Here is an 18,464-nt window from a genome sequence, read left to right on the forward strand (position 1 = left end):
TTGAAAACACAACTTTCTTTTTTTTTATTTTTAATATAGCTCTGACTTGTATTATGAGTATGAGTCTGTGGTCTGGGAGAGAGTCCTATAACTCTGTCTGCAAAATACAGTATATAATGAGCAATGCTGGGCAATTAATTAATTGAGTAAGTCAAACAAAGTTTTTTGCAGCTGTTTACCTAAAAATGCAGCCAAGGCGTTTTTTTAAATAAACATTTCAAACTATTTACAGAACAATCAGCTGTTCTGCATCAAATCTGATGCCACACAAATTATTTGTGCCACTCCAAAAAATAATTTCTGTCCACTATGAGATAAAGGAGAACAACAGCCTGGTACCTGCAGGCCTGACAACAGGAGATGTATCACTCCTGTAACACCTGTAACATTTAGTCACCTCATTGTTCTGACGCACACAACAAAACTATTGACTACACTACACACTAACTACACAAGATTTGCGCTAAACGTCGCAAATCTCTCACATCTCAAAACACCGCCGTCACTCCTAAAACTTCCCCCTTCCTAAACAACTAAATGCCATGTTGCCATATCATTTTTGACTGGTCGACATGGTACATTTTTCCACCAATAGGAAAGGGTGGTGGGTTTTTTTTGGTTTGTTTTTGCTCACAGGCAGGGCTGGACGTGGACAAAAAAATCAGCCCGGGAATTTTGACTAGAGACCGGCCCACCAGGTATTATAGGAAAAACCATAAAGCCTTTGAATGAAAACAAACGTCGTTGTGACAGTGATGTACACTGTCTTGTTGGTACATATCATTGACTGTAGAAAACATGGACGACTCGATAGCTCCCTGGTGTCTGGCTGCAGTATAGGTCATAAACCCCGCCTCCTCCATGTTAGCAGATGGGACTGGGGTCAGACTAAAATAAATTAATTCTCCTTAGATAATTTTTTTCCAAAGATTCTTTATTTTGTTTTCAATAGTTCTCATCACGCTGATTGATGTTCAAGGGGTCTCCTTTCCCATAAGTTTGATTCTAATTCCTACCGCGGTGATGTTAAATTGGGGTGAAACGTCATCATAAGAGCTTTGACCATAAGCTCTTATAAGAGCTTTGGGGTGAAACGTCATCATAAGAGCTTTGACCATTGACTGTTTTCTACAGTCAATGGTACATATGTATCAATCTAATAAACTTAAACCTACACCATCCTCCCTATTCTGGTATTCTAAACAGTACTTAGCTGAAACCCAAAGAATGCTTGGTTGAGTTAACTTCCTGAACTATCTACAACATATGGTGGAAACCTGAAATTAAGACAGAGAAGGCTAGAGGTGAGACATGATCATTACTGAATATTAAAAATAATGAATGACAGATTTAGTGACATTTTCATAAACTATTTATTTACCACATCAATAAACAGCATGGCAGGGCAAAATATTTTTTCTAACATGGGAACCTTTAAAAAGTGAAAGGAGACAGAAAGACAGGTGAGAAAGAATAAAACTTAACTTACTTTTTGGCATTTTAAACAAAGTACTGGTACAGTATCTAGAAAATGTGGGAAAATACTGGCATCATATACAGTACTTACTTCTGAAGAAATTATGTTGGGACCCTGAATAAAATTACTATGTACAATAATGGATTTCTATACATTTGACATCAGATGAAAACTTTGGTTGTAAGATTCGGATAATTATTTGTTAAAAGCTAGAAATTTGGTGTTATTTGTCTCTCAGAAACAGTTCATAACTTTCCTTCAACCCATTCATGTCACCTAAAAGGTAAACCTGTTTCTCCATCACCTGTTCAGCTCTGATGATTCAGTAAGGACGTCTCCTGGTTTCATCTTCATGTTTCCCTCTCACCAGATAACCAAACCGATATCATGACCAGCAGCTTTACAGCTGTGGCTCCAACAAACATCAGCTGATACTAGAAAGTAATATTAAATAAATTCTAACAACAGCTTATCAAGTTTAAAGGCGCTTCTGCTGTTTAACGTGACCTCCGCTAGTTTCCTCCTTCTGGCGCAAAGTGGGAGATAAACAAGAGAGACTGGACTTGCGGCAGAAACGCCGATCAGCTGATCATTGATCAGTTTCGTGATTGAAGTAACAGCAGGAGAGGGAGGGAAGAGAATGAGAGAAAAAGAGGCAGCTGACAGCGTAAAGACGCAGAATAACTCCAGCTTTTTGTCTTTTTTTTTATTATTATTATAGCTGAAGTACAGGACAAATCGTGTTTATTTTCAGCTCAATACAAAATACGTAATTTTAACTCTGAACAGGGGCAATTCTAGGATCAGAGCTTTGGGGGTGCTGAGCACCCAGAGAGCAGCCCAGCCAGGCAAGGTAAACTTTACTCGTCATAATGAGACTTCTTCCCTGTCTCTGTCAGTCCCTGCATCCTTAAATGTCTCCAGTTGTCCCGAGTTCCCTCTGACTGTCTCCTTGGTGCATTTAAACCCCTGTACCTCCCTGTCCTCATCGTCTGTTGTCTTCATCTCCATTATCACTCATCATAATTGTACCCTCTCTGTGCAAGTCTGCAAATTTCTTTATTAAATCATGAGATTCTTAAATTCACCAAGTCTCTCTGTGCCTGGGTCCTTGTCACAAAACATGACATCACTGTTTTGTACATTTTAACACAATTGAATCCCCACATTTGTGAAAGAAAAGCAAAACACTTTTTTGAAAAGTCTGTAACAAAACCATCAAATCTGATCAAGGTTATTTAAATGCTGCTAAAGAAGAATGGATTGGAATTTTAAAAAATACATATCCTAACCTTAATTACTGCGGGAAAATAATGAATGATGCTCATAGTGAGTAAAAAGTAAACTGGGTGCATTTTTTGGACAGAGATTCACTTTTAATGTGTATGTATAATATCATACAGATACATAAAAATACACTCCAAAAATAGAAGAGTCCTTGAAATGTACAAAATATTATTACAAAATTAGAAAAATTGAGACAACTTGGCCTATGGTACAATGTATACAATGTATGAAAAGATCTTTACTGCAGATACTACTATGGCTCTGCAGATTTGCTCTTTTCTTTTAACCTATGTCGCCTCACCTTGAGGTTGGTAAATCTGTCTATCACATTTTGGTGGTCAAGTCTCTCAAGCATCTCTTTCTCAACTGACATCACAGCCAGGTGCTGGAGTCTGCTTTGACCCATGGTCCTTCTCAGCCAGGTATGGAGCTGACTCAAGAAACTAAAAGACCTTTCACAGCTACAGCTGCTAGCTGGGTTTGTTAGGGCAACCTGAATAACAGTTTTCAGTGTGGGGAAGATCTGATTATCCAGAAGATTGTACAATGTTAACATATCTGGAATGGCACCAGCCTCATTCTTGAGCTTCAAAAAGTTTTTGGTAACCGTGACGTCCTCTGACTGAAGCTCAATATGGTAATGCAGTGCCAGGGCTGACAACCCAGTTTGTTTTGCAGATTCTGTACAGCAGCTTTAATATAGGGAGAAAACAACTTCCAGATTGTATGAGTAAAATTAGTTGGGTTTTTTTCTTTGCCAGTTTAACAGTTTGTTTTGCCTGTTAGTACTCCCTGTCTGTTTTCTTACCTGGTTCATCCTGACCTTGTACTTTGTCCTCATGTTCTCCTCTTTCCTCTCTCCCTCTTTGGACTGACAATCATACACAAATAGATTGTATTGAATTAGATTAAAAAAAAAATACTATTAAGAGCACTAATAAAAAAGTCCTATCTCAGTGTACTTTCAACCAAAGGGCAAATAACCAAACCACATGTACATCTAATAAAGGATATAAATATTGAAACACTGATCCAACATTATCCTTTATTGATGGATCATTTGATCTTACACTTTTACCTGAATGTTGCTCCTTTTTTTGAAAAAAATTCCTTATATCCATTATGAACCTGGCTGTCTCTCTGTACACAAACACACACACACACACACACACAACAGGAGTTATAAGGTTAATGGGCATCCAGTCAGTTAGCTAGTTAGTACCTTGGGTTCAATATCAGCACATATGACAAAATAATCAGTTTCTCTCATTACATTTCAAACAGGACAGTGGTAACAACAGCAGGCTATGGATAATGTTAAGTTATATATTTTAAATAGGCTGTATACATTTCAATGGGAGCAACAGGACGGTCAAAAATCGCTGATTTTACTACAGAGCAGGACGGATTGTAGGGTAGCAAACATACTCGAGAAACACGTTTTCAACACAGCAGGTTACCTGGTGTAATGTTTTCAGCTAAAAAGAAACATGGCCTGACTCCTACCTAAATATATAAAGAGTACCTAAAGGTTAAACGCAGCTACTACGTCCTGTTTTAAACCAGGCACTTACACCTCCGCTCTGCTGCGTCTCAGCCAACAGCGCTCGGGCAGGAACAGCTCTAGAGTCAGAGCAGGGGAGAGGCGAGCTGGAACAAACCATTTTGGGAGGGGGGGGGGGGGGGTCTGTCCTGCTCACATCTCCAATGGTTGTACACGTTGTCATTAACGTGGCTTAACTCCACATCAGCCACGCCGCTTTGCTAGCTAACACCGGTGTAGGCACATAAGGACGTTGATTAGCTGCATATATACAAATGTGAATCGCATTATTGGCTGGATTGTGGGATAAGATGGGATCGTTCTATTTCCATAGGGGAGTCACTTACTGACTAACACTGCAAAACAGAATTGTTAAAGTTTTAATTTTAATTTCAATTCAGGTTAGATTTTTTTGTGCGCAACCCAGATTTTCTGTGCGCACAGACCGTGCCAGCAGTGCGCAATTGCGCATGTGCGCAGCTTAGAGGGAACATTACAGCAGACTGTGCTATGCAAGTGGTAAATGGAGCTTTTTAACATAGCAGATTAGAGCAGGGAGCCAATAAGGCCTTAGCCAGCCTTCCTAATAACTCTGCTCTTGTACTGTGCATAGTTAGCCAAGGTACTTTGCTAACATGACACATGCAACATATTTCTACTTTTGTGCTTTTACTGCTACAATTGGCCCATGATCACAGTTTCAGCCACTGGCTTCGACAGAGGCCCGAAAGAGTCGGGCTTGCAACATGTTTCAAATTCTTTTGTTGTAATTTGACACAAAAATCTGCAGCATATGAATACTCAGTAGTATGGTTCACGCATTTCACTTTAAAGAAAAAAAAAATTGTTTTGTAAAAGTGGTTGGGAAAAACGAGCTTGGTAAGAATATGATGCATAAATGTAAATGAGTACATCAAAATGTCAAATCTCTCAGCGGTTGTGTTATTTTGGTACGTTTTATTTACACAAACGAAATTCGACATGTCACTGATCTGTGACTGTACCTACGGACTTGGTTGCAGTGTTGCCAACTCCTCAGTAAGGAAAATCGCTATTGGTTGTCCTAAAAGTCACTAGAAGTCGCTAAATGACGTCATCACCTAATTTGCATAATTGGTCATGCTAATGTAATTGTAACCTACGCTGCTGGAGAGAGAAATAACATCGTGGACGAGACATAAAGTGAGCAAAAAACGTCCTAAATGCATTTAGAATTTATTTAGAACTACAAATTAAATTTCTTTTAGCAATTATTGTTTTTTGTAATGTCACAATTCCAACCCTGCTCCTTTACCCGGGCTTGGACCGGCAAAAGTGACCCGAAATAGGCACTCTGGTGGAGTTACTTTGTGTGTGTGTGTGTTTATAAGTAGTTTTAAACCTGATCCACAAAACAGCATAAGAGTAAAAGAAGAACTGACTGCGTTACAGCACCCGCTGCTTGTTGAGAGTAAAAGCGATATGCGCTTTCACGTCTTTTTTTTAGCGACTTTTTCTAAAAAAAGTCTAAAAAAAGTCGCTAAGGGGGTCTGAAAACTCGCTAAATATAGCGACAAAGTCGCTAAGTTGGCAACACTGCTTGGTTGTCGTAACCCCCCCTCCTCCCCACCGCCCTCCAATTGCCCGGGAATACCCACTTGCGACTGCGTCACTTTCCGGCTCCTACGCAGCAGTCGGAGCTGATAGCGCCCACTCACAAAAAAAAAAAAACAGACGCGCCGCAACGCGTTTCAGAAGAGTACTAGTGTATCTCCGCCCCGTATCGCTTAAAATAGTCCCCCCTCTCTTTTTTTTTAACGGAAGCAGCGTGAAGCTGCACCGAGCAGTGAAGGAAGTCAGACACAGGAGCGGCGCCGAGAATCCGACCACTTTTGTACGTGCAGACGTTTTCTATTACGCCCTCTGTGAACCCGTGCAAGGACGGAACTAAGCGGCTTTTAACAAACGTAATCATTTTTTTTTTTTTTTGCTGCGAGTTGCTGCACCGCTGTTTTGGATGAATTACAGCCTTTGTGAGATGCACCGTACATGTACTAAATATAAGTGGACACGAACACACCGCCACACAATATGTGACTTATAAGGCCATTACATTGACTTTAACCAATACCAAACATCACATTGATCACAATTGGACGCATCCTGTGTGAGGTTCTAATGGCTAACTGAACATTGAGATATATTATATCTAAATTATACTATAATATAATCACATTATATCATAAAATAATATGATATATTATCATATTATTTATATATATATATATATATATATATATATATATATATATATATATATATATATACACATATATATATATATGTATATATATATATATATATATACATATATATATATATATATATGGATGTGTATATATGTGTGTGTGTGTATATACACACACACATATATATATATAATGCACTTTGCCTTTTTTCTTCATATCTATGTGTATTTACGTCAACGTATGTATTTATGTATTTTTAAAAAATAAGGTGAAAAATAAGGGTACTTGCTATGTGTAATTAATGTAAAGATTTTGCACTTTGCATTTTATGTTTATATCTACGTGTATTTACATCAACATCTGTATCTATGTATGAAAAAAAATTTGAGTGAAAGATGAATAATGTTTATTTATTTATTTCACAGCTAATACACATTTAGGATAATGCTGTACAAATCAACAAATACATTTTGACCCAAGAGACCCAAGAGCTTCACTGAAAGCTAATTCCAGGAAGCAGTGTGCAAACATACATAATATGTATGTAATAATTTCAATCCTGAAACTTGTATGGAGCTTTTATGGAGGTATTTAAGTTGGCAGGCCTACCTCTGAGTGACTTTTACTACAGCACGTCCAATAAAGAAAAGAAAGCGCTCAACTATTCTCACTATCAAGCTTGGTATAGATGCAAAAGCTCTGTGATAATACTGATAATATAAGCTAACTAGTCACTATTAATGAGAGGACAGGTGTCATCTTTGCTAAATTTTAGCCTCCTTTAAACTGTTTTTTTTTTTATATTAACATTTTTGCTGCCAGTTCTCTCACCAGTACTGCTACAAACTCATCTTGACTGTTTCTGGAGAAATCGCCTTTCTTTCTGTCCAGAATAAGATAGATGTGGACACTATGTTGCATATTTCAGTTGAAATTTGTCATAATGTTACTGTGGTTCTCCTCAAGAGGGTGCTGTAAACCTAAGTCAGACACAAAGATTATACAACAGTCAAGTGATAATGAAAGTCGGAGAGAAGATGCCTGCGTCATTCGATGAGGATAAGCTGTTGATGTGGCTTTAATGCATGGTAAACACTTTCAATATCTTTTTCTGACATGTCACTGGAAATTAGTGCTGTATTGATCTGATCTGTAGTTTTGACGGCGAATACAGAACAGTTGCAGTTTGTATACAAGTTATTGCTACACTCCAGTTTGAGATCTTGCATTTCACTTAGGGGTAAGTGTTTAATGGCCCTCCAGATTTCTCAAACATTACCATACATACTTTTTAAAAATTTTACCTTCAGAAATATAATTGATGCTTAGCTGTGTGTAGGCTATGTAATGATTATAGCTGAGAGGTGCACATTACAGCTACACTCTTGAGAACTTTGCGTCGATGGAGGCAGTTGGATTGTGAGGCATGGCTCAGATGTGGGAGATGTACAGGTAGGTGCTGTTGATGCTCCAGTCAGGGGGGAAGTCTTGCACTGCGTGGCTCTTGATGTGTCTTTGCATGGCGACCAGGCTGCTGCAGAACTCCAGGCACACTGTGCACTGGTACGGCGCGGCCCCGCCGTGAGTCCGCAGGTGCTTGATCATGGCCGAGTAGTCCCGTGAACGTTGACCACAGAGGCGACACTCGAATGGTTTCTCGCCTTGAAGCAGAGAGAAGAAAGAGCAGGGTAGGGGGCACAGGAAGGAAGAGAAAGGAGGTGGAAGAGAGGAGTGCTCACTTGAGAAAGGGTGTTTAAAACATATTTATTTTCAGCGTTTTACAATCTATTTAGCACGGGCCTCTGTGCCAGTAGATGTAGTATGTGGGGTTATGTTTTTTTGGGTTGTCTGTATTTATGTAGGCTACATACGACCTTGAAAGCCTCAAGGGATTTTTTTTCCTTCTTCATAATTTGCACAAATATTCACTTGTTATCAAGAACGCACTGATGAATTTGATTGTCAAAGTCAGTTTCACACAGTGAACTCTCAAAGTACCTTTTTTAGCCCTACTTCAAGAATTCATCAGATAAATAAAAGATTTTGTACAAATGTCTTTTAGGGTAAAATTACATTTCATATCTGTAAGGTCAAAGGTCAATTTTACTGTGCAATTATCATTTTCTGTAAAAACAGTTTTTCCCCCCTGATTACTATTAAATGCCATGACCAAGAGACTGTACTATAGATCGTGAGAACACATCTCCCAATTTGAATACTGAATTGGTTCTAATCTGGTTGCAGATATAAATTTACTGATTGGCATAAATTCTGGTGTACATGCAATGTTTAATATTTAGTTAAATCCTAAAACTGTTTATTGGGTCAATTTTTCTTTCGCTCTCAACAGATACACTTCTTAAATGAGTAAACATGAGTAGAGTAAACTGGGGCACTTTTATGCAAATCATCCAGCTTTGCACCACTTGCATCTGTTTTCCACTAAGTCGGTTTTTCTATTTGATTGTAGGTCAAAGCAACACAAAATGAAATAGATAAATATCAGCTTAGTAATTCTGAGAAAAAACCTTACATTTTCATATTAATAAAATGTGCTGACAAAATCTGTGCTTATAAAAAAAAGTCTACTGGTTTAACAGGTAGTGTTAAAACTCTAAAACAAAATCCTTTCCAAAGAGCTTTTAAACATCTAAGTGTGTGAACGCCTGAAAAAGAAGTGACTTATTTATGAAGTAATATACCTGGGAATTTCTTTTTAGTGTCTTCTTTCACTCTTTCAGATACTCGTTGATATGTGAGACATCAAAATTGCTCTTAAAAGATGTTATTATGAAGCAGATCTATCCTAGAACACACTGGCCTATCTGAAAGACCGACTAATGTTCATTACCATTTCTGTAGCTAAACAGACCTCAACTTAAACAAATTAGCTCATGTCCTTTCCATCAGTGCAATTCATTTTTAAATTCTCTTCTTTTGCTTTAAGCTTCTGAATCATACACTCCCAAAAATCCAATATGCAGAGCAAATGCTAGACATTCATCATGGTGAATATTTCTAATGTCAGTGTCTCCAAAGTAATCTTAATAATAAAGCTTTAAGGAGTGTTTTGGAAATGTATTTGCTTTACTATTTAGTATTTTCTCAATGTATAGTATTGCTTTGCAGTTAAATACAGACATGATGCCCTTTGTTGACTAGATTCTCTGTTGCGTGCAAGTTTCAAGTCTGCAAGTTTCATATTCTGCAAGGTTAGCTTCATAGTATTAGAATGAGTGGAAAACTCTCTACTTCCGAAGATGTTCTGCAGTAATGCACATGGGCCCGGTTGTACATTTAAAAACACTTCTCTCTGAAAAACACAAAAACATCTTAGTTATTATAATGAGGATACTTAAAAAATGGTATAACTGTGACAGTTATTCATAAATTCTTTAATTTGGCTGTAGCCTGCCATGCCATGTCTCTGATATGATTTTCCAAGTCCCACTGACTTAAACAACGTCAGACCTTTATTGCTGTTGTTATTTTTAAACATGCTTTTCAAAGTCAGAGTTGGTAAATACATACTGGGCAGATTTATCGGACGTCATTTTGTAACTAGGTTAACACTTTTGACCTATGTTTATAGATTTTATTTAATTTCTTTTTTTTTTTCTAAATTATTAGTCATTGCTGTGGGTAATCATTTTCCATCAGTGTCAAGCCAGAGGATTCTTTGCTGCACTATAAGTCGAAAATTCTCACAGCTATCTTTGCTCCGGTATGAAAAAAAAGTAAATAATCTGATACGCTGATGTTGAAGAGATGCGCTTACCAGTGTGTACTCGGTGGTGTGTGTCCAGCTGATGTTTCAGACTAAACTTCTTAGGGCAATGTTGGCACTGATAGGGTTTTTCTCCTCTGTGGTCTCCTCTGGTCTCTGATTCATGCGGTGTAACGTCTCCTCGTCCGCAGAACCGACATCCTGTGCAGGTTTTGCCTTTGAAAACAATCAGATTTTAATATAAAAAACAGATCTTGGTGCAAATATTGTGGTGACCTTTTCTGTTGTAAGTTGTATGTTGTCAGACAGAAGCTGCTTGCATTGCTTGCTGGAATGGAACTACACAACAATAAGATATTGCATAAATGTGGCTGAATCTATAGTTGAGCTGCGACGCTGAACAATCAGGTAGTAGATCACCAGGAAATGTATCTGAAAATAATTTTGAAAATAATTTGATTAATGCTGGCATTTTTGTATCTTGCAAAAAAGAGAAGATCTAACGAATTCACAGCTGGCTCTGCAAAATTGTGTGTTAATCGATTTCTTGATAAATAACTGTCAGATAACTGTTAGTGATAATCCCGCCTTAGCTGATATTAGTAGTCATGCTCGCAGAGTCTCTTGCTCTGACTTGCTAACTCAACCAGCTGTTTCAAAATAAATAACCACAGTTTTTGCCAGACCTTTAAAAACCGATTTTAGTCACACAGCATTAGACATACAGCATTTCACTTGCATTTCTAAGGCACGTCTATTTTTGTTAAGCATCCTGTTGCGAGACAATAAATTCAGTTGGTACAAGCTTACCTTCCTGTCACTATGCACGCATATCACGTCTAAAAATTATAAAGGTGTGATTTTTGAGGTTAAGGTAGCACCACTGAAGCTTTATACTACCTTATATTTTTTAGGGTCTATCAAGTAAAAACATGGGCCTCATAGTTTTAGACAGGATGCTGAAAGGAGAAGGGGGTGTACTGTAGTAGGGGAAATTGAAAGAATAAACCACAACAATCGAACACTTACCACTCTAAACACAAGCTACTGAGACCTGTTGTCATTAGTGCATTTCCTGTCCAATATATCACTTCTTGCTAAATACCTAACCTCATATAAGGTTTGAACACGTCTCTCTCTGTTTTGTAAAGATCTAGAAATAATATGTGTGTTTCTCGGTTGATTTTTACAAAATAATAATACTAATAAAGATCGTTTTACTGTTATCCTTACTCTATGCAGCAGCAAGAAAACTCTGAATTTTATTTAAGATGCAGCTGCTGATAAGACACAGTTTTACCATTGCCTAATCTGTTTAAGCATGATCATAATGTTCCATTGAGCAAAGATATTCAACATCTGATAAAATATTTATCAGGCTGATTGTACACTTTCGTGTGCACACACTCACCCACACAAACATGCACACGCACAGATGGTGTAACTCATTTTTGCGTGGATGAAATTAATATTAGAACGACATAATAAATCAATATGTTTGACTTTTTTGGCATGGGACAAACCACTGTTGCGATGCAGTACATACTGTACTGCATGTATCTAGCTGTATCTAGTAACCACACTACTGCTCCTGCTGCACCCTGCTTTCAAAAACCACAACTCTTTTTATCACTTTCCATTGCGTTGCTACACAGCTGGAGTCTGCAGAGGTTAGGGGTCATGAAAAGAACTTTTTACTTTTATCTTGTTAAAATGATCATTTCTACACAGGGATGATCACTTTTACAATAATAATGTAGCTTCAGCGTGTTTTGATTATTGAAAGTGTGTGTTTTGTGTTTCTCATATCATTACCTAACTGTGTGGAGACTGACTCCCGCAGCACCGGATCATTGCGTAGACTGCAATGTTGGCAGTCTTGACCTCTGTCTTTGCTGGCTTTGGACACTTCGGGGTAACTGAGGACACACAAATTAACAGTTGCAAAAAAACAAGTGTACTAATTATACCTTTAATTTAAAATGTAAACCTTCATTTGTCTCCCAAAGTCACAAACCGCATATGTATATAAAAAAAAGGTTTCTGTGTGCCGACTTCTAAGGCACACCTTCAAAATGGCACATGGAAAAAAGTCAGTCTGCATACGTTTTACTGCTTTACGTGTTATCACAAATTACGTCCCTTAGACACTTAAAACTTCCTTCCTCTCAAATTTCAACCACAATATACTTATATGTTTAGTACATGCTCAATGTTAAAGAAAAGACTGAAAAGAGGTAGACCAGACTAAACAGTAAAGGAAGATTTCAGTGTGTGGAAACTCTCGAATTTTGCAAAGGAGGGGAGAAATTTAGGGGGTTCCCCATTATGTTCTATTTGGTTTTGCTGTGAGGAACACTGCACAATGTGTATACGCTAAATTATCACATAAAAACAAGGTGAAGTGGGTTATTACTTTGATGATAAACGAAACTTACTATATATATATAGATATATAGTAAGACATATATATATATATATATATATATATATATATATATATATATATATATATATATATATATATAGATATATATATATATATATATATATATATATAGATATATGTAGTATAATATAGTACATATTTATGTATATATATATATATATATATATATATATATATATATATATATATATATATATATATATATATATATATATATATAATGATATATATATAATAATATGATAACTTCTCAAAAAAGAATTTCACAGACCTGGACTGGCAAGGAAGGGTTAAAAGGTGAAACTGATGTAGCTGGAAAATGCAGGAGGCTTGTTAACACATATCTACCCAAAAAGCAGTGAGTCAGGTGTGGTAGCTGTCATAAAGGAAAAATTGAGCAAATCGGGGGATTCTAAATTATTCTATTAGAGGAAAATTTGGAGATAATGACTAGAAAAAAAAAACAACAAGTTTCCAAAATCATGTCCGAACTGTGTCTTACCTTGGTTCACCAGGTTGAACAGTCCCAGGAAATGCTTTCTGGCTAGATCTTTTTCTTTTTAAAAGGCTCTGTTTGATTATGTTTCCCATTCGAGTTGGACCAGTGTAAATGTTTTGTGCATAGCGGGGGTGGAAGCCTGAGTAGCCCATTATGGGGTTCTGACCTGGGGTTTGAAAATGAGAACTTAGTAGGGGGAACATTTGGGGACTGGAGAGAGAGTATGGGTAGGGTATAGAGGACTGGTTGGGTGACTGAAGAGGGTGAGCTGCAAGTAAGCTTGGATAGTTTTCTGCTATTCGCCGCAAGGTGCTCACAGAGTCCCACATGTTTGTAGAGAAAGTCCATGGATAAGAGAAAGAGGAATTGCTACTAGCAGGCTTGGCAACAGCACTGTTTCTGCTGTGAATTGGTTCTGAAATAGGGGACAGTTTGGCTTTCTTTCTTGGGGGTGATGGACTGCTGTGAATCTTAGTAGGAGTAGAGGGTGAAAGGTTTTCCAAGGCAGTGCTTGCCTCATTCCCAGGGAAGGACTTCTTAAGCAGTTTATCCTCATGAAATGGACTTGCGTTTGGATGTTGATCTTGTCCCTCTGGAGTCTCCTTTTCTACTTTGACATCAGTGGTTTTGTCTCTTTTTTCCTGCTTTTCTGCTCTGCAGTCAAGAGTGTCCAGCTGCTTCCTGCACTGATCCTCCAGTGGCTGCATCTCCAGCAGTTGTGCAGCTTTCAACAGTAGTTGCAGATCATCCACAGAGACCTCAAGAGCTTGCGTGTAGGTGAAATCCAGAACTTGCTGGAAGGTGTGAGGTGAAAAATACTCTAGAGTGCAGCATACAGGGCTGTCTATGTCTCCGTGGGCTAGCTGCTGTGCTAAAGTTCTGCTAGCACAGGCTAATACTAGACGATGAGCCCTGAAAGTTTGACTCTTTACCGAAATTATAGCATCACAGAGTGACCCTGAGCGGCGTAAGGCATCTGCCTGCTCCAGGAAGTGGAAGTATTGGGTGTTGTTGATTCTGATCATGTCTGAAGGTGTAGATGTATAATCAAAAGTCTGAGAAGAGAAAACCAAAACCAAAAGAGATATCCCATCAGATTATGCCCACTCTATCTGAAAGTTTGTTCCATCTATTTGCCACATTGCTATGTGACATTTCCAGAAATGCTAAATTGTATGTTGGAAAATCAGGTTGAAAAACAGCAGCACAGATTGGCTTGTGATTAACAGATATACTTCTCTGTGGTTTGCACTGTTTTTTCCACCCTTTCCAAAGAGCATTACCTATAGTGAAAGCTGAGGGGGCAGAATGTACCCAACATGATTATTACAAAGATATTTATTATTTGTGTAATTACAAAGAACCGGTGTAACTCAATTTCATTTTCAGGGACTTTTCAAAACTGTTTTTTAAAAGTATTCTTTAAAAAAATCCTGTATCTTTTTGTAGAGTCATATTTGCAAGAAAACTTTCCTCAATCACTACTGTGTCTGTTATCATGTTTGAATGCCTGGCTGCTGTGTGGAAATGTACTCTTATGTGAAAGCTTTGATATTCAGAGTTCACATACACACTCTAAAGCCACAAAGCCCTAACAGTATATGAAACCATGACTAATGACTGTACACGCGTAAACATGAGTAAAAAGTTTGAACATCAACAACAATAAGACCATATTTGAGTACAATAAACATCAGATGCAAGATATTGCAGGGGTGGAATATGTAAATATGTAAGTATTTTTTTGGAATTTAACATTAATATTGAGAATACATGGATGAAGAGGCTGTGGCTGTATGCTAAAACTACCGGATGCCTGAGAGTTTGTCATCTTCACACCGTCTGAAGTCTATAATGAACCTTTATGATTATACAGTGTGCGGTCGGTTTCTGAAGCAGAGGTCACAAGTACTGTGAGCTATTTCAGAAGGTTTTTTTGTTGTCTTTTTTTGCACAATTGCAAACCCATACCCGTACCTCGATGGTGACTGTAAATGAAAAGTAAATGTGAAACAAAATGACATTTAGTTGTCTCATTACTGGAATTAAAAAAAAAAAAAGTGCATAAATGATGCACCAATCAAAATCTTATGTCTTGCGTATAAATTCACGAAAATATTTTACATAAGTGATTTAATCCCTTAAAGCCTTTTAAAAGTGTTTTAGCGTGCTTTAATTAATTTCAAATTATTTTTAGCTTTTATGTTTGTCAATTATTTGGCTGTGTCTCATATGTAGGAGTAAGTGGTACAGCATGGAGCAGTGAGAGTGAAAGTGACAGTGGCGCAAGGCCATTATCGAAAGTACAAAGTTACTTAGTGCTTCTGTGTACTTGGGCTTGAAGACAAGCTTGAGGTTTCATTTGAGCATGCATTTATTGGTGTTGGTTTTTTTTTTAAAAGTCAAGACAATTATTAAATGTTTAATTCTAAATAAACAGTGTCGAAAGCACGTAGGGAATTCAGTGTGCAAATCAAGCTTATGTCAGTTTAGTGACGCGTATCGTCCGCATAGATGAATATAAAGCGCGTTGACCCGTATTTCCCAGTATGGCATTTACGGCTTCAAATATAAAGATATATTAAGTATACGCGCATATAGTGCTTTGATTTTGCAAAGCTACATAACTTTCTTTTCAGAACAATTAAAATTTCTGGAGTACAATTTTCATCATTTTCCACATAGTCATTTTAAGTGACCTGCATTTACGTTAAAACAGCGCCAATAATGATAATAAAATACCAATGTTATTATTAAAACATTATCGTATTAGTTGTCACAGTCGTGACGACAATATAATTAAGCATGTGGATACACACTAACATTACATAATGTATTTATAATAATTAATTTTTTTTTTAAATTAACAACATTATTTTAAATCCAAGGAGATTTTGGTGAGATGTGAAAAGAAATGTGTCATAAACAAATCTTTGATCTGTATATTGATGCTCTTGTCTTACTTGCAAAGGCCTTTCAGGATTATTGATGTCTTTCAGAGTGCATTATGTGCCAATTCATACACTTTCATTTTAACTGTGATTAGAATGTGTTTTCAAATACTGTGCTGACTTTCTGGTGACATTTATATAATTCCAATAGTACTGTATAATTTATGATTGTTCACTGTAGTGCATATAGAGGTGCTCTCCTGGAAGCTGCTGGCCTATAAATGTTATTTTATGCTGTGCCCAAAGTTCACGCTTACCTGGTTTAAATCTATTTGTCTTAATCTAACTGTTTATTTGTCATAAACTGCCTGGTATAATATATTGTTCCCACTGCAGCTGCTCGGATCAATGTAGACCTGAGTTGTGCCATAGTTAGCAGGTGTTTGATCTCCTTTTAGTAAAAGTATAATCAATGTCAATGTAAAGCCTTACACATTTGACAAGAGAAGCAGTTAAAGTAAACCCTTCCAGAGCTCACACGTAAAGCACTAGAGTTGAAACCCAATTTATAAAACCCTCAACGGGCAACATATCAGTAGCACAGTGCTAAGTTGTGTTTACAGTAGATCAAAGATTAGACAGTTAAAAAGAGCAAAGAGGAGAAATGTTGAGGTGCATCTTCTTGTGGTTTCAAGTGTTGGAAACCTAAGAAGCAACAAGCTGCATGAATGAGGCACTTACCAGATGTTTAGTGAATATTCTCCAAGGCGAACGATGAGCTACCTCGCATCATGATTGTGAAGCGACTTCTAAAGTGACATGTCTGTCAGGGCACAGGTTATACTGTGGGGCAGGGTGGTTTCCTCTTTTGTCTCTTCAGTCCCTCCTCTTCATGTTAACTCTCTCTGATTGGTGCTCTGATTACAGTGCTAAAAGGCTTGACTTTTGTGATTAAAGATGGGGACTTTCTGTTAACTAAACCAGTACTTTGTTAAATTTTGCTTTGCTCAAACCACGGAGGAAGTTTTGATAAGGAATAATTTCTACTTCTTGTATAAGTGTCATACAGCTATTGTTGTCGAATACAAAACACAAACCAAACCAAATTAACAATGAAAACATTTTTGAAAACGAGAGAGAAAAATGAGGACAGTGGTTGAATGGTAATGTTGCACACCTGTACATGTTGTACATGATTTCCTCTCCTCCTACTTCATTTGCTGGTCACTACATTAATAGACTGTTCTCTGCTGAGACAAAAACCACTTCAAAGACAGTCATCTGTGACAGGAAACATACAGACCAAAGCCCAGTGGTACTGATATGTAGGGCCGAGCTTTACTAAAAGCTGCGCTCTGAAAATAGAAATATCTGCTTTGGCCTTTCGATATGTCAGATGTTGGCGTGACAACCTGTAAAAATAGGCCAACCGTAGCGAGCTGGTCAGTTTGTCAGCCCGTGATGGTGGAGTATACTCTGTGCCTTTGCTTGCATTTAACGGTTTGTTTTGCCATATTCCTAAATTAGCTTTAATTTTTAAGCTAGTTATTTTTTCTGCTACATTTTTAAAACTTAAAGGTTGTTTCTTTACATTTTTTTGTTCAACTCAGGGGGAGACATCATGTGATAGGAAAAACATGCAGATGTGCCATATTTTTAAAGAATTCTTGTTATACAGTATAATTTGGGCTCTTCATACAAGTGTAAAGAAAATCGGCAGTTTGTCAACAGCATTTTCCACCTAAAAATGATTAGAGACCACTGAGTGAACCACACTCGTCATTAGAAATATTTGCATTTACAAATTTAATTGCAGTTACAAATGCCCGACAGATTATTGAGAAAGTGGGTGTGTGTCTGTCTGTGAATGTGGGCGGACCACATTTTGCCATTATTACACAAACAAAGATACGCGCACACAGAGGCAAGGCTCACAAAGTGAAAACAGTAACTGCCGAGCTGTTAGGAGGGCAGAACGATCAAAAATGACATTAAAGCTTATTCTCGAATATTTGTATTAGAGTGAAATCAAAGAGCTGTGACCCACTCAGGTATGATGTGCATTCTGGATGCTCATTTGGTCAAAATCTGGGGAGATTCAAGGCTGATTCAAGATCTTTGGCTCTTTTTGTAACTTCCTTAAACTGTTCAACTGAAGGAAGGTGTGATGTTTAGACAGGCAGATGCTTTTCAGGAGTGCAGTTGTCATGAGGGGGTTACCTTGGTCTGCCGCAATATTTACTTAGGTGGTTGGTATTACCATTATATCCACATAAATTTAATGATCCTTGGTTTACCAATATAGTATGCCAGTGTAATATGATGACCAGTGTTATTTACTTCACAAAGTGGTTTTACCACCT

At 37.5% G+C, this 18,464-nt stretch overlaps 1 protein-coding gene and 1 long non-coding RNA gene across 3 annotated transcripts; both read right to left on the bottom strand.

Moving 5' to 3' along the window:
• Nucleotides 1-131: 131 nt before the first annotated feature.
• LOC146508098 (uncharacterized) lies at nt 132-5,320 on the bottom strand. Its single transcript, XR_014876957.1, has 2 exons — nt 3,843-5,320; nt 132-3,635 (listed from the first exon to the last, which is right to left on the bottom strand). It is a non-coding gene; the product is annotated as an uncharacterized LOC146508098 (long non-coding RNA).
• Nucleotides 5,321-6,787: 1,467 nt separating this feature from the next.
• zbtb32 (zinc finger and BTB domain containing 32) lies at nt 6,788-18,404 on the bottom strand. 2 transcript variants are annotated; one of them, XM_085178065.1, is made up of 5 exons: nt 16,843-18,403; nt 13,214-14,265; nt 12,078-12,181; nt 10,314-10,478; nt 6,789-8,196 (listed from the first exon to the last, which is right to left on the bottom strand). In XM_085178065.1, the coding sequence occupies exons 2-5, from the start codon at nt 14,233-14,235 to the stop codon at nt 7,967-7,969; spliced, it is 1,521 nt and encodes a 506-aa protein (XP_085034191.1). In that variant the 5' UTR covers nt 14,236-14,265; nt 16,843-18,403; the 3' UTR covers nt 6,789-7,966. The 2 variants fall into 2 exon arrangements, with proteins under 2 accessions (XP_085034192.1, XP_085034191.1); XM_085178066.1 differs by having other exon boundaries at nt 6,788-8,196; nt 13,214-18,404.
• Nucleotides 18,405-18,464: the final 60 nt, after the last annotated feature.

This window comes from Neolamprologus multifasciatus, chromosome 11 (assembly GCF_963576455.1).
Source record: "Neolamprologus multifasciatus chromosome 11, fNeoMul1.2, whole genome shotgun sequence".
In the NCBI taxonomy this organism is placed as follows: domain Eukaryota; kingdom Metazoa; phylum Chordata; class Actinopteri; order Cichliformes; family Cichlidae; genus Neolamprologus; species Neolamprologus multifasciatus.